Source organism: Micrasema longulum, unplaced genomic scaffold (genome assembly GCF_059751315.1).
Source record: "Micrasema longulum isolate JH-2025_06_02 unplaced genomic scaffold, ASM5975131v1 h1tg001491l, whole genome shotgun sequence".
Taxonomy (NCBI): Eukaryota; Metazoa; Arthropoda; class Insecta; order Trichoptera; family Brachycentridae; genus Micrasema; species Micrasema longulum.
The window spans coordinates 438,863-454,429 of NW_028278675.1; the positions used below are offsets into that span (position 1 = coordinate 438,863).

Here is a 15,567-nt window from a genome sequence, read left to right on the forward strand (position 1 = left end):
ACAAATGTACTTAAACGGCGATCAGAAATTATTAAACATGTGGACAAATAGTGAGAATAAGGATAAAAGAAAGAGTAACAATATTGTTTGAATCCAAAATCAGCCTTTTTGCAGTGTATAAAATTGTGAGAAAATATATAAAATCCTTTTTTATCATTTTTACACTCACTGATAAAAAGAGATTATTTAGCCTCTACATACGTAATATTATAAATATTTTATACGAAATAAATTCACTAAGATACATAATACAATACAAAATATACAGAGATTGATACAGCTTTGATTTCTTAATCTTTTCGGAAAATAAAATTACACTGTAAGACAAATATTGCGACAGAATATGCAAACCCGAAATTTAATAATTGTGCTTATGGGAATTATTACTCTAGATCTCAATTATTGCACAATGAAGAAAATAAACCGATATATTATGTTATAAAAACTGATAGGCTATATAATAATTATGCAAGAATATAATAGATAGACAAATAGTAAAAATTTCATAAAATTAGGTATTGCCAAATTCTTAATAGAATATGTATTTTTAACATTGAAATGTATATAAACTCTAGACAGATGTTCTCACGCTAAGTTAACGTAGAAATTCATAATAAAGTCTCTTTACTATGAGAATGAAACATTTGGCACCGGTTTGTATTTCGAGAGTACTCGAGAAAACCAAATAACATATTGATAGCGTTTAATACGATCGAATTTAGTTTTTGCCGCTGAATTTTTATGAATTCTCAAATGGATTCAATGAACAAATTATAAAAAGGAACGGAGTATTTTAATAAACCCGTTGTTCAATTTTAGATTAACCTCACTCTTATGAATATTGAAGGATATTTATCAATAATAACCTACAAAGATAACACAATACATATTAAATTGTTACGATAATTAAGTTTTTAAATAACTCGTTGATTTACTTTCAGTTGAAATAACACGTAATTTTTTGTTTTTTTATTTATTTTTTAGTAAAAATACTTTGATTTGGTTAATTTGTGTCACAAAATATTGGTGGTAAATATATTTTGGCCGGATATTAATGACTACAATTATTCAGAGCATTATCCCGAGTAAATATCACATCTACATTTAGTTACAACACCTAACTCTCCCACGTCTTCCGAAATTGTACAACAAATCAGGATTTGATACATTTATTGCTGCCGCCAGTACAGCACATTTCCTTATCTAAACACCTTACATTAGATACGAGAATCTAATCAACTTGGATATAAATACCTAAATGAGCGTGAGAAAGGTGAACTTTCGCTGTTGTGTAATTCATTTCAAAGCTATTTTATAATGGTACAAAATTATATTACCGATTGCTGAAAATGGGTACCGTCGTACCAATGGGGCCCCCCTTCAGTTGACTGCTTCGTAATACACTTTCTTAACTTTAATTAGTAAAATAAATTGTTTATTTATGTATCAGAAGAAACAGTTAAAAATGGAAGCTAGTGAGAATTGTTAAAGAATGTACTGATTAATGTTAAAATCTCTCGAGGTGAATGACGGCAGTTATTTCCCCATTTCCATTGGACCACTTCATCGTGTGAATGCAATGAAATATTTACTTTAAAAACGTACTACACTAAAAGTAAAAAGAAATTGTATGATTATTAATAAGTTTGTAAAAATTAAAATAATCTTTTTCAACGGAATAAATGTATGCATCGGAAAAACAATAATATAATGCCAATATTGTGATAAATATGAGGAAAATGGAGGCGAGTCTAGAATACAGTATGGATGAAATAGAACAAGTGATGAGTGTGATGTAAGTTGAATAACTCTTCGAGTACAATAAAGTATAAAAATAAAATATGATGTGATGATGGTATGGAATAAATTAAAAATAAACATTGCTCCCATATGAAAAAAAAAAGTAAAATGCTAAATGGATGAACAATTGTATGAGAGGTGAATAAATCGCCTATTCTAAAAATCTTACACATTAAAATAAACTACGATGCGAGTAATCCTAGTGAAAATAATAATTCATAGAGATTTCGCATGCACAAAATGATTTTTGCACACAAAATTAAGAAAGGGATCCGATGCTTTGCCTTTCGCTCTTTAAAAAATGTGACATTTGTTAAGGTTCTTCTTAAAAACATTTCTTTTAATGGATCATTGATTCGAGTAAAAAAACATGTTTCTAGATACAAAGACAAAACATAAAGAGAACACAAATAGCACAATCACAGTATTCACCGCACAGGGAGTAAAGAGAGAAACCGAGTATGCGCGCACCACTGTCAAGCTTATCATTTAATGTAACTATAATAATCCTTATCAAATTCATTTCAATTACTGCATATATTACTATGTTTATTTATACAAAAATATGCTACGTTTCGGGTGGCATTTATAAAATATTATTTGGGGTCCATACTAGAGTACTAACACTTATCGTAATCCGCCTGCAATTCAAGATTTCAAGAACTGCTAAAATTAATAAACATTTCTACAAAAACTGATTTAAAACACGCTTGTAAAATCTCCAATTTAAAACACACTTTAAACTAAATAAAGCTACATTTAGACTCGAAATTCCGATCAAAAATCAACATGTTTATGTACAAGATACGACAAAGAGTGGCGGTGATGAGCGAATGTCTCGCGTCCGGTTGTTACAAACTTAAAGGAGGACACGGATAGAAAAACATACATAGTAATACAACAGTAATATACATAATCAAATACAAACATATATATATACAAATCATACAATGTATACGTTTAAAAGACCTATTAAATGCGGAGTCAAAATACATTTCAAAATATAGATATATTAAAAAACGTATATCAAATGTTGAATAAATCGGATGCGTCGCAAATACTAATTTCTCGAGTTGAAGTTCCTGCGGGCGGGCGACATACCGACAGTTGTGGAACCGGAGGACTTGTCTTGTCGCGGTGCGGCCGGTGGGGGGAGGACGTGCTACCGTCGGGAGATGAGACCGTTGGAAGGGACGCTGCCCGGGGCCATCTCCAGCTCCACCAGCAGCGGGAAGTGATCTGTGGAATTATTTCATTACTCATTATCGCGTCAGAGTTCACAATGAGGTAGTCCAATCTACAATCGAAACTAGAGCATTTACTTGTACGATGAAGTTTATCCAAAATGTATGAACATATTGATAAACACGGACTGCTCTGTAACGTCACAGGTTCATGTAACCGCATAGCCAATAAATTAAGTTCTACCTGAGGGAATGTGCGGGTGGGGACAGCCAACGATCTTGTGTTCCCGGAACCAGTCGGCTGACAGAGGTCCTAGGAGTCCCAGAGGAGTCATGCTTTGCTTAGAGTAGAAGATATAGTCTATAATCCCCTTAAAGTCAAATCTGAAATGCATAAAAACAGGGTGAAAATTATAAACTAGACAATACTGAAAGTGGCACAGTTCAAATACTTTGGAAATAAATGTTACTGCATAAAATTAAATAATACTCGCAAGCCAACAACCATAACCAATGATGTAGATATTAAACAATAATAGCTCTTTATTCATGACGAACAACCGACTGAAATAAAACATACTTAATGTCACTGAGGTAGATGGATACAATATTAATATGTTGCGACTTTTCCCATGCAATTATAATATTGTCGTTCTCAATGAAGATCTCTCTCATGACGTTCTCAAAGACAAAGATAAATATTGTAATGATGTAATAACTTATATTTACATATAAGTTATTGATTTAAAAAATACTTGGTACATTTCCACTTATTTATTTTGACCAATTAGCGCTTTCACCCTCTAATGGGCATCTTCAGACTGGTGAATATTATACAGTGTATGGATAATTTATATAAAACTAAATATTATCTTAAGTGTAGGTACATTTAAAAATAAGTTGAAAAAAATACAATACGCAATATTGCAATGGAACAGAGTGAGACAAATGATCGAAACATGTATTGGCGGTGTACTTTAAGAGGATATTCTATGTTATGAAAAATATTTATTGTTTTATTACAATGTACAGGGTTTAACTAAGGGGGCTAATAAGGGTGAGTTTTTAAATTCTATCTGCTGATTTATTAAAATTCTATCGCTAATAATAAATAAATAATAATAATAAAATGTCAGTAGAACAACTCAATTATATTTATGTCAAATGTTGCATTTAAAGATAAAAATTAATAATAAAGGGCTATTTACTACAACCAACTGAAGTCAAATAATATAAAATTAACCAAACAGGATTTTTTTGCATTTCTAGAAAAAGGTTTTAACAGAGAAACAAGAGTTTGTTGAATAGAAAAATATTTGAGATAGCTTAAAACTCGATAATTGGATACTGTCAGAACTAAATAGGTGCGAAGGTTTTCACGGTCACTGTTATCAATATTATGTATCTTTTTTGGGTGATACCGTGTATGTTGGATTTGATCCGACGTTTCGGCTACCATTGCAGGAGCCATCTTCAGGGAAAACTGCTCCTGCAATGGTAGCCGAAACGTCGGATCAAATCCAACATACACGGTATCACCCAAAAAAGATACATAATATTGACTTTCAGAACTAATTTATTGACTACTAGTACATTTAAAAAGATATTTGGTTTTGTAATTTTATTTATTTAAAAAAATAATGATAATGCATACATATACATTAGGGTGTCCCAGAAAAATTAAAGTTTTATTTTTCAATGCATACCCTCTAATTTTGTTTGAATGATGTCAAAACACTTATAAATAAAATTTCATGTAAATTGAATCACGGCAACCCGTGCCGACTTGCATCGGAACTAGTCAGACTTACATAGTACGGCGCGCGCGAACTAAGTGTTAATGTGCTTGTTATATCGTGTTTGTTTTTATTAGTGAACGCATTGTTTTCGTTGTGTCAACATGTCTGTGGAGTTACGCAGTTCTAAAAAGGAAATATTTTTGGTTGGGGATATAAAACATCAAATTACAGGTTCTAAACTTCCCTCTAATGGACAAGTGCTGGCGGTTTTATTTTATAATATTCGCAAAGTCAATTTAAGCGTCAATGAAAGTGCAAATCTTACTATTCGTGAGTGCATTATTTATTGGGAAAAGGCACGTATACCGACTAAATCTTTACCTAACTGTGTTAAGAAACTTGTAGCCTTATACCAAGATTAGAGAAATTTGCAAAAAGATGCAAACAAAACTCAAGATGTGTTTGAGCAGCGTCGACAAGAGTTTGTTACAAATACAAAAAAATTGTTTGATATTGCACATGCCGATGCGCTTCAATTAATAAAGATAAGATTTTCTTACAAAAGCAGAGAGAGCCAGGACGACCCGGTCATTTAGCTGGAGTGGACAAAAAATTGACAGAAAAGAAGGAAAAGGCGAGTCTTAGAAATATCCAGGAGCCCAATACTATTAAAACTTCTGGGAAGAAAAATTTCGTTACTCCGAAACTGGTGGCGGCATTAGACAGGTGTCAGTTAAGTATGAGAGATTCTGTCTTTATTATTGAAGCAACTATTGAAGCACTTGGCCACAACACTGACGAATTTCCTATAAGCAAGTCCTCCATCCAAAGAATTCGTACAGAAAAGCAAAAACAGCGCGCAGAAGCTATAAAACTTAATTTTCAAAATGATGTACCAGATACTGTAACTGTCCACTGGGATGGAAAACTGTTGCCGGCTTTAGATGTACGCAAATCTAAAGAGGAACGTCTACCAATTGTTATTTCATACGATAGTAAAGAACAACTTATTGCTGTGCCAAAATTAGAAAACTCATCGGGAAGCGAACAGGCACACGCAGTTTGGAATGCTATTGTTGACTGGAATCTTGAAGATAAAGCACAGATCCTCTGTTGTGATACTACTGCTTCTAACACAGGCCGAATTAATGGTGCATGTGTGCTTCTCGAACAGAAATTGAACAGAGAAATATTGATTTTAGCTTGCCGCCATCACATCTATGAATTGGTACTAAAAGCTGTGTTCGAGGTCAAAATCAGCCAAATCACTACAAGTCCCGATATTCCTTTATTCAAAATTTTTCGATCAAACTGGAAAACATCAATGTAGAGAAGATACAAAGCCACAAAGAAACGCTATTATGTCTGAACGATTCTAAAATTGATGAACTTTTAGAGTATTACAGAACTGAATTGTCCAAAGAAATTGTAAGAGATGACTATCGAGAGTTAATAGAGCTCTGCATAATATTTATTGGCGGAGATAAAGTTAATGAATTTAAAATTCGGCCCCCAGGTGCCATGCACCAAGCAAGATGGATGGCGAGAGCTATTTATTCATTAAAAATATTGTTGTTTAGCTCTCAATTCAAAATGTCAAATAAAGACAAAACAGCTCTATTAGATGTCTGCCTGTTTATCGCGACATCCTATGTCAAGCCTTGGCTGCAATGCACTTTAGCAGTAAAAGCGCCCTACCAAGACTTGTGCTTTTTGAAGGCTGTGAAGGCATACGAAATGGTCGACAAAACTATATCAAAAGCGGCTATACAGAAGTTTTGCCAGCATTTGTGGTATTTAGCAGACAAAGTGTCTATCTTCTCTCTATTTGATGATGATATTAACCAAGAAAGTAAGGTAAAAATAGTTGCTAATTTGGCCAAAGAAAATCCATCGGTCTACAATAAACGCTACATTCCATCGAGAGAAGAACTGAGCGGGCCTCTTTTCGAAAAAAACATCGATGACTTTGTTTCCATGAACAGCAGATTCTTTTTCAGGCAACTCAAAATTGATGACAGTTTTCTCATGGAGTGTCCTACTTCGTGGCCCGCTAATGCTTCGTTTCAACACGCTAAAATGAAGGTGCAGTCACTGAAAGCAGTTAATGATACGGCTGAAAGAGCTGTTAAGTTGATGGAAGACTTTCATGGCTTAATCACAGTGGACGAGGAACAAAAACAATATTTATTACGTTGCGTACAAGAACACAGAAAAGTATATCCTGACTGTAAAAAACAAACCTTAAAAAGAAAATTTAATTAATAATGTCCTTTAAATAATTAATATTTTTATTTTTAATTTTTTAATTTTTTTATTTTTATTAACATACACGGCATAATTGCCTTTTACAAATTTATAATATAAACATATAAGGTTTGATATTTTTTAAACTACATATTTGCACTCAAAACTAAGGAACAATAATCAAGCCTAAAAATTATATAACATAATTATATGTATAATACATAATAAATATGATACAATAATCAAAGAATCATTGTTTTATTTACAAAATAAATATTAAGTTAAAATATTCCCCTATGGTTTCCATACAAACTTTTATATTCAAAGTTTGACATCAAGACGGCACGGGTTATCGCTATCCGATTTCAATCATATTTATTATTTCAGTTATTAAGGTCAAATGGAACAAAATAAGAGGGTATGGGTGTCTCAATCTGTAAAAAAAAAAATTGCCCTTATAGTCTGGGACACCCTAATATACATGTTACAAAAAAATAATAAAGTATCCCTAACTCTATGAGGCCAAGAGCCCTGTGTTGGAATGTGACATAATGGAAAGTGGAAGCATGCATATTATTAAAGAATACTAAACATAAAAATTATTACATAAATTTTAAAAAACACCTGGACAACACGCTTAATAGTATATAATTACCTGCTTTTATCAAGGAAGGAAATTTTACAATTTTAATTAATCAGGTTTACTACATATTCTTACGTGTAATTGGTGTAAGGCATTATGTCTTCACTATAGGCAGACGCTAGCTTGAAGGGGTGGGTGAACTCGTTGGGTCTCTCTGTGCCCGAGATGCGCTGGAGGCTGCTGGCGTACCCCAACTCCTTGAAGTCTCGGTGGTCTGAGGGAACTCTCCCCGATGACAGGAATTCTATCACACCTAAAAACAAATATTGAGTATTTATTTAAAACTTCAAGTACAAAGAAATAAGTACTTTGGCGGACTTATTGCTAAAAGCAATATCTTCCAGCCAACCGAAAAACAGACTGGTCAAAAGAAGAGATTGGTCAAAATTTTCTACTAAAAAACCATTCACATTCAAATATTAAAAACTTCAGGTCACATGGTTGTTTTGCGACGGAGTCGAGGAATATCAATTGTAAATCATAAACCACGAGGAATTTGAATTAGTACCACCATTTTCGGCAATGCCATCAGATGTAATGCCTACGCAATTAAGCACCCAAAAGCACTTTAAGGTTGTAGTGGAATCTGTTTCGTATGGTTATAATGAGGAACTTCAGCCCTACGGGAAATTGGATACAAAAAATGTTTTACGCGGGGTAAAAATTAGAGCATGAAATTGTAACACAAAGTTTCTTGAAAATGTACAGAAAAAATAATAAAAAACATTTTGATAAAAACGCACTACTTTAAATGACGTCACAGGTTCATGTGAATCAACCTATGATCTGAGAGCTATGGAAGATTTCCGGTCTGCTTGTCGCTTCTGGACCAATAGGAAGAACTGAATGAGAATAAGCGGAAATGAACCTCTGACGTTACACGCGGAGTTCTTTCAGAAATACAAAACTTTGAAAAATCGTAGCGCCGATAATACGACATATAAAAATTTAAAAAATTTTTTTTTGACTTAGTTTAACAGTCTATTAACAAATAATTTTTTTTTTAAAAACCGCTGAACTTCCTCGTTGTGAAGAATTATTATTTTACCAATGTTTTAATCTAAGGTGGCGTGTATAAAATAAAAGATTTCAACTTGCATGTTTTGTCTAAAGTTATATTTACAACTTAATCGACATATAATCAAATAAAATACAACGAATGAATACCGAACAATATTGTTGGAACCTAGCCATGTAAATTTTTGAAAAATGAAATGTCTATTAACGTTAAATATTATGAGTGGCAATGTCATTTTGAAGGCGACCGGAATCAATGGTGGTCGGAGAGTGAATGGTTTGGGTTTCCAGTCGTTAACACCGTGTTACGTTTCTGTGTTGGCAGGCCTGGCACCTGAAGATTCATGTGTCCAGTGTTGCAAGTGCCAATAAGGTGCTTACACCTGATAGGGAATGATGACTGCCCGATAACCCCCTACCTTACAGAGGAAGAGACAATGTGTGGTGCACTGATGGCTAAAAGAAAGATTGATAAGTAGGGGCAGGAATACATAGAATTTGACCTGCTAAAAGGTTTTATTTTAGCCTTGGGTTCTATCCCACTGCCTTCCAAACTGAACTCTATGTTATCTTTGCCTGTGCACATGAAATTTTGGGCTTACAGTGTAAGAAAATATTTTTTACTATCTTAGATGGAATTTTTATTCTCTAAAAGCCCCGAGCTCGGTAGACATCAATTCTAAATAAACTTTGCGATGCCTACAGGCAGTATTTAGTGTCGGTGAGTGCAACAGCACAACATTGATTCGGATACCCGGACACATAAACATCAACAGATATGAGGCAGCTGACGAATTGGCAAGGCTGGGAGCTGAGACGGCCTCAATAGACCCGAAGCCCTACTGCACGCTGCCCGAATTTGTTCCTTGTAATGAACTGAATGAGAATGAGAGGCGAAAAATATAACATTTTAAAAGTCATTCTGCAGGGAAGGATTGAAGGAAGACGCAGTGCAGGTAGAAGGCGCAACTCTCGACTAAAGAACTTGCGTGACTGGTTCTATTGCAGCACTCAGTCCTTGTTCGGGGCAGCTGCCAACAAAGTGAGAATGATGCGATGATTTACAAACTCCATCGGGGAGAGGAAAGATAAGAAGAAGTAATGAACTTAACACTTGAAAAGCACCTGGTCACCACCATGGGAAGGACTACTAAAGGGTTACTCGCATAGGTTTGAAACCAAGTGAGGGTTATTATTAGAGACCTTACAGAGCGCTGCAGATTGAATAAACACCTTGCTAGAATTAACTTTCCTGAAGCTCTAGATGTAGGTTCTGCAGTGCAGACCATGAAACACCTAGACATTATACGTGAATGTGATACTTTATATAAAAAAATAAGTATTATCTTCAGGAGACTACTTGTTAAACCTGAGGATGCTAAAGCCCTCAGCATCTACCTAACAGTCCGGTAATTAAAGGACCTCGGCTCGGATGAGATTAGCAATATAAAAGCATTCACCCTCGCGTTGGATGATTCGGGGAGTAGGAGAAGTGTCGGTAAAGATATACTCACCACTGTCCGGGAGGGAGTTGAAGTCTCCGCAGAGCAGCAGCTGCACAGCGGGTCCCGGCTCGTGAGAGGAGCCAGCTTTACTGGCCCTCGTGAGCTGTACGGCCTCGTCCAGGATACTCTTGAGCTCGTTGCTCAGCATCATGGTCTGGATGAGCTTCACGTCGCAGTATTCCGGGTCCCAGTGGATGTGCGCCGTACACACCAGGAGTGGCTGCCCTACGTGGTTGGGCTCTGTTGGTAAGCCTGAAATCACAATTTACGTTCATTCTTACTCATCTACAATATGGAAAATCTATCAATAGTATCTCTCACGGTGATTTATACACCGGATACTGTTTTTACACTGTTAACATAGCGCAGCGCAAAAAATTGAGGAAAATATTTTTTGTATTGACAAAATTTCAACAATATAAAGGATGGGGTTAACAACACTTTGAGTTTGTTCAAACGATTGTAGACAAAGACTGGATTTTATCCCCTAGGGGTTTCTTCATGAAAATCAACAGAAAGAAGGATTGAAGAAATATGAATGTTCCAACATAGGCAAAATGTCAATGTTACACAGTGTGTAAATTGGCCACTTAAACCAGCCAATGACAGTTCATAAGCCCTGTAAATATGTAAACTTCCATATTGTCGGGTTTCTGGAACAAGTTGGTAACTACAAATTTTCAAAAAATGAGATGTCTTCATAACTGGCATCAAATAATCTTTGTTTACGAAGTAAATAAAATATTTCGTATTTTATAGATGCGAAAAATAATATTTTATAATATTCAACTTTGGGATGAGCTTTTAACATTAAGTGCAAGATAATAATAATAATAATAAATTTTGACAATTTTTATAACGCCGTTTTTGTGAATAATCACTTCAAGGGCGCTGTACATTGTACTTAATTCTATCAGCTTACTCTTAATTACTATTCACTTACACACTAATTTTATAAATTACCCATACACATATGCATTATGTTTGTATTCCTTTTAAGCAGTAGCACTTTTCAAATCAGATCTCACGACTAGTCGAACAAAAGTTACCAATTTGTTCCAAAAACCCAACGATATATACTTCTCTAAAATGTTCTTCATCTCTGGTGAAATTGGGTTATTGAGAGTAGAGGATAAGCAGATTTTTTTTCCAATATAACTTGCATATACCTATTTTTGTACACTACTGTTAATTCAATAAACAAAACAAAAATATTTTAATTGATAAATATTCAAACATTGTGTAAGAACAGTCGACGAGGGTTAAATCATAGAAAAAATCATTTTTACGTAGTATAATTTATTTTTATTTTTAGTGTTATTATTAATGGTGTGTAGTCACTGACTGGGTACAAACATTTTAGAAAAAAATATGGAAATTATATAAATATGGATGAACAAATTTTGATTGCAGAGTTTAGATATCGTGCTCTCAAAACTGATTAAACTTAATATTATCAGTACGAGGATTAATAAAGCTCGAGATTTTCTTACCATTTTCCCATGCCGCTTCCTTAGTTTTAAGCAGTGCCGCTAACCCAATATTGTCCTTTGGCATAACCCTATTAAGCATATTGTCCGATCCTTCTGAATTCGCCATCGCCAACTGGTTGAACTCTATCAGGTGTTCCTTTATTAATGCAAACCTAAGAAAAAAATTGCAAAAATGTATTACTGATTATCACGGAATAGAAAAACTCAATTCGTACTGTACAAAATTAAATAAGATTTTTTTCTTATAAAATAAATATATGCATATGAAATTCATCACTGCAGAACATTAAAAATAAGAGGATGAAGCTTTTTTTAAGACAACTAAATAAATATTACATATTCTCATTAAAGACAAATTTTTGGTATGTAATTTAGTAGTTTAGATACTTTCTATCGATTAAATTAATCAAAGATAAATAACATTGATTGATGCGGATGATATGATACACTTTGTAAAACATCAAATTAATGTTACACTCTGATAAGATTAAGAAAGGGTCTGGTCATGTAGAACGGATCAACGGTCAATGGATGACGAAAGAATGGTAAAACAGGTATATCCGGCGAGAATGAACGGTAAGGTGGGACGAGGACGACCGAGGAAAATGTAGCATGATCAGATAAACCAAAATCTTAAGTCTGGTCTTGTCAAAAGCAGGCAGAACCGAAGGGTATATTTGACAAGATGTATGAAATGTATGCCAGGATAGACGTGTGTGGTAGTCCACTCTCTCTGCCTGCCCCTACGGAGAAATGGCGTGAAGTAATTGTAGTAGTAGTGGAAAAATGATGCTAAACACTCACTTTGCGGATCGAAAAAAAATTGCACAGCCATCCACATATTTTCTCTCGTTCTCCGCCATCGTTTTTGCTCTTGATTTGGGAGAAAAAATGCCATCGTATCCATCTTGCTTTAATTCCGGTAAGAAAAAATTGTAAAACTGGTCTGTCTCAACTTCCTGCAAAATAAAGAAATAATCATTATCGATCAGTTTCGGAGCTACAACGTGCTCCCTTCCCTTATCGAGGTTTAATTTAGAATAAAATTACCCCTCGGTAAGAGAGCACATAGTCGCTTTAATTACATAGGTAATCATTTTTAATTTACATTTTTGCTGTTTGTGCATGCTTCCACTTTTCAGTATGGCATAACACTCGAAACAAGGCCCTTGGTCTCATAGAGTTAGGGATACGTTATTTATTTATTTTTGTAATATATGTGTATTTCTATGAATAAATAAAAAATAATAATCACAAAGCTAGTGCTTCAAATACATTTTTTTAATAAAAAAGTATGTGTTTCAAAATTCTAAACAGAAGCGTTTAACTCATTTTTCACACATTTCAGCCTTCGAGAAAGTTTTAAAAAATGTAATGCGCTTAAATAAATTGTTCAGATTAGTTATTGTCAAAAAAACCGGTTATGTTTCTGTCAGCATTAGTTACGTTGAAAATTAAACTAATAATTAGTTATTTAAATACTGATTATACATCTTTAATTTCATTTTCATTTATCCTTTCGTATTATGCCTTCTAATATATCGGACAGACACCTCGTATCAACAACACAAATTATTCTCGACATTGAAAAGATAATAAAAATGGATAAGAATAAAATTCTGGGAACACACGATTTTATCCTTCACTGTGCGCCGCCTTGTTAGTAAACCAGGACACACCTAAGGAATAAATTTGTAAAAAAACAAACATCAAAAGGACACTGACATTTATGAAGATGGACCGCGTGGCAATTGGATATTCGTAGGGAGTCGTTAAACGAGTAATTCCAGGGAAGTATCTCATACATTGCAGCTTTTCAATGTCAAGTGTGATTTGAATATTAAACATTTGTTTTATCACAAGAGCAAAAATGTCAACTACTCTTGTTGTTTGTTTCTTTTATACATAATATTGATATTTATGAGAATAACAATGGGTTCCTGAATAAGCAAATAAATGCTCATTGTGAGCACCTAAACCAATGAGCATTAAAATGCTGAATATTATAAATTAATGTATAATTACTGTAAACAATCAACCCACTTAGAGCTCTATAATTGGACATTTAAGTCAGGTTACACAACATTTTTCATAGAATTTTCACAGTCACTCCTCCTAGATTCTCATCCATGTATAGATAACCGTCTTATCATTTTATTCTTCAATGCCTACAGCAGTCAATTATATATGAAATATGTAGTAGTGATAACATTTACCACCACTGCCTTTCTATATTGATATAAAAACTACCTTTAATTTACAAAGAAAATCTCCTTAGAACAGACTAGGCATGTTAGATGGAAACTATACTAACCTGAAGCCACTAAATACTAATGCTATAAAATGCTTTAAAATATAGATTACTCGGAAAAAATGTATGTATGCATATGCAATAGATTAATTAATTAATTAATTACGGGTCATGACGACAACTTTGTAAAATAAGTGGTTAAAACAAAGTTGTTTTATTTATTTTATCACATTTTATTGCTGCGATCTCGCAGCGAATCGGACCTGCAACCTTGAGTGAGTGAGGCAAGCGTATGGCCATTACACCATGGGGCTGTATTTACATATTCCTTTCTCTGTAGAAATATCTGGCAATCCACAGCAGAGACGGAAGGAGCAAAGCCGGTTAAGATGCGGGTATTATAAAACATGGCAGGACACGAAAACGAACCTGCAGGCTGATGATGTCGGCCGCGTAGTGGCGGATCTCGTCCAAGATCCCCTTCTTGCGGTACTCCCATTCCAGCGCCCAGCTCGGGCAGTAGCCGTACATCTGCCGGGTCGCGTACTTGTCGCACAGGACGTTGTAACACATCACAGTGAAAATACCTGCAACAAACACGCATTTCCTTTAATTGCTTTCATGCATAAGTATGTATAACTAAGTAACTAAATAGCAGAGTAGCTCGAGAGAGGTTGTTGGGACCACTGTCGGTATAAGGACAATAGGGAAATATCACCTTTTTTTTACAATTTTAAAGTAATAAGGGTCTATAAATTTTTGAAAATTTTTAACTTCTTATTCAAATAAAATATAAAAAATATTTTAAATTTATAATTTTGTATTCCGGCGAAAACAGTCATTGCCACGCTCTTATTACATCACGATTCATGTTTATTTTGAATTTTATCATTAATTTTTCTCAATAGAACATCGTCACTATTTTTGACATTACAATTACCAAACATGTCGCGTTTTTCTAGGGACAAATTTTTTAAAAGTTATGTATGAAAACAATTCTCCACAATATAGATATTGATTTTGAAAATACAACTAATTTTTCTGAAACGTGATGTGATATTTCCCTATGAGGGTTTTTTATATATATATTTTTTATTTTTTATTACCATTATTTTTATTATTTTTTAGTATTGTTTTTTTATTATTTTTTTGCACAACAGGCCAGGAGGCCCAATTACAGTGGTGAATTATATCACAGAGGGTTTTGGGAAGGTTTGATGGTATTTTGACAAAAGGGAATTTTGAGTTAGTTCAAAGGGCTCATGTTAGGATCTGTGTTAGGGTTTTGCAAGTATTGTCTTGAAAATTTGATGTACACACACTTTGGAATACAATTTGTTTTTCTTTAGTTGTTTGAGTGTGCGTTGTATTGGATACATTCTTTGAATGTTTGTTATATGAATAGAGGTTTTCTGTCGTTGTTTATTTTGTTTGTATTACTACATTCTTCTTCCTTTCGAAGCGGGATTCCTTCACGGTCATACAGGAAATCTAATGAATGTACTGACCATGTGTATTTGATTGATTGATCACAAATGATAATACTGCAGTGAGTTTTGTTATTTTCGCGGTTTGATTTTAAAGAAATATTAAATGTTCACAAAATTAATATTCAAAAATTGATAATGAATATGCGAAACCAAAGAAAGACACTAGTCTTTATAAAAAATTCGGGATGGATCATTGTA

At 33.9% G+C, this 15,567-nt stretch overlaps 1 protein-coding gene across 1 annotated transcript in view; it reads right to left on the minus strand.

The window, feature by feature from the left end:
• Positions 1 to 998: 998 nt before the first annotated feature.
• The window catches only part of twin (CCR4-NOT transcription complex subunit 6-like twin), a 486,185-nt gene continuing 471,616 nt past the window's right edge, over positions 999 to 15,567 (minus strand). The window contains exons 5-11 of the mRNA XM_088236008.1: positions 14,309 to 14,466; positions 12,433 to 12,587; positions 11,629 to 11,780; positions 10,145 to 10,387; positions 7,689 to 7,866; positions 3,229 to 3,368; positions 999 to 3,039 (exon numbers count right to left, since the gene is read on the minus strand). Of these exons, the coding sequence (XP_088092134.1) occupies positions 2,963 to 3,039; positions 3,229 to 3,368; positions 7,689 to 7,866; positions 10,145 to 10,387; positions 11,629 to 11,780; positions 12,433 to 12,587; positions 14,309 to 14,466 (1,103 nt within the window). The 3' untranslated portion in view covers positions 999 to 2,962. The remainder of the gene's footprint in view (positions 3,040 to 3,228; positions 3,369 to 7,688; positions 7,867 to 10,144; positions 10,388 to 11,628; positions 11,781 to 12,432; positions 12,588 to 14,308; positions 14,467 to 15,567) is intronic.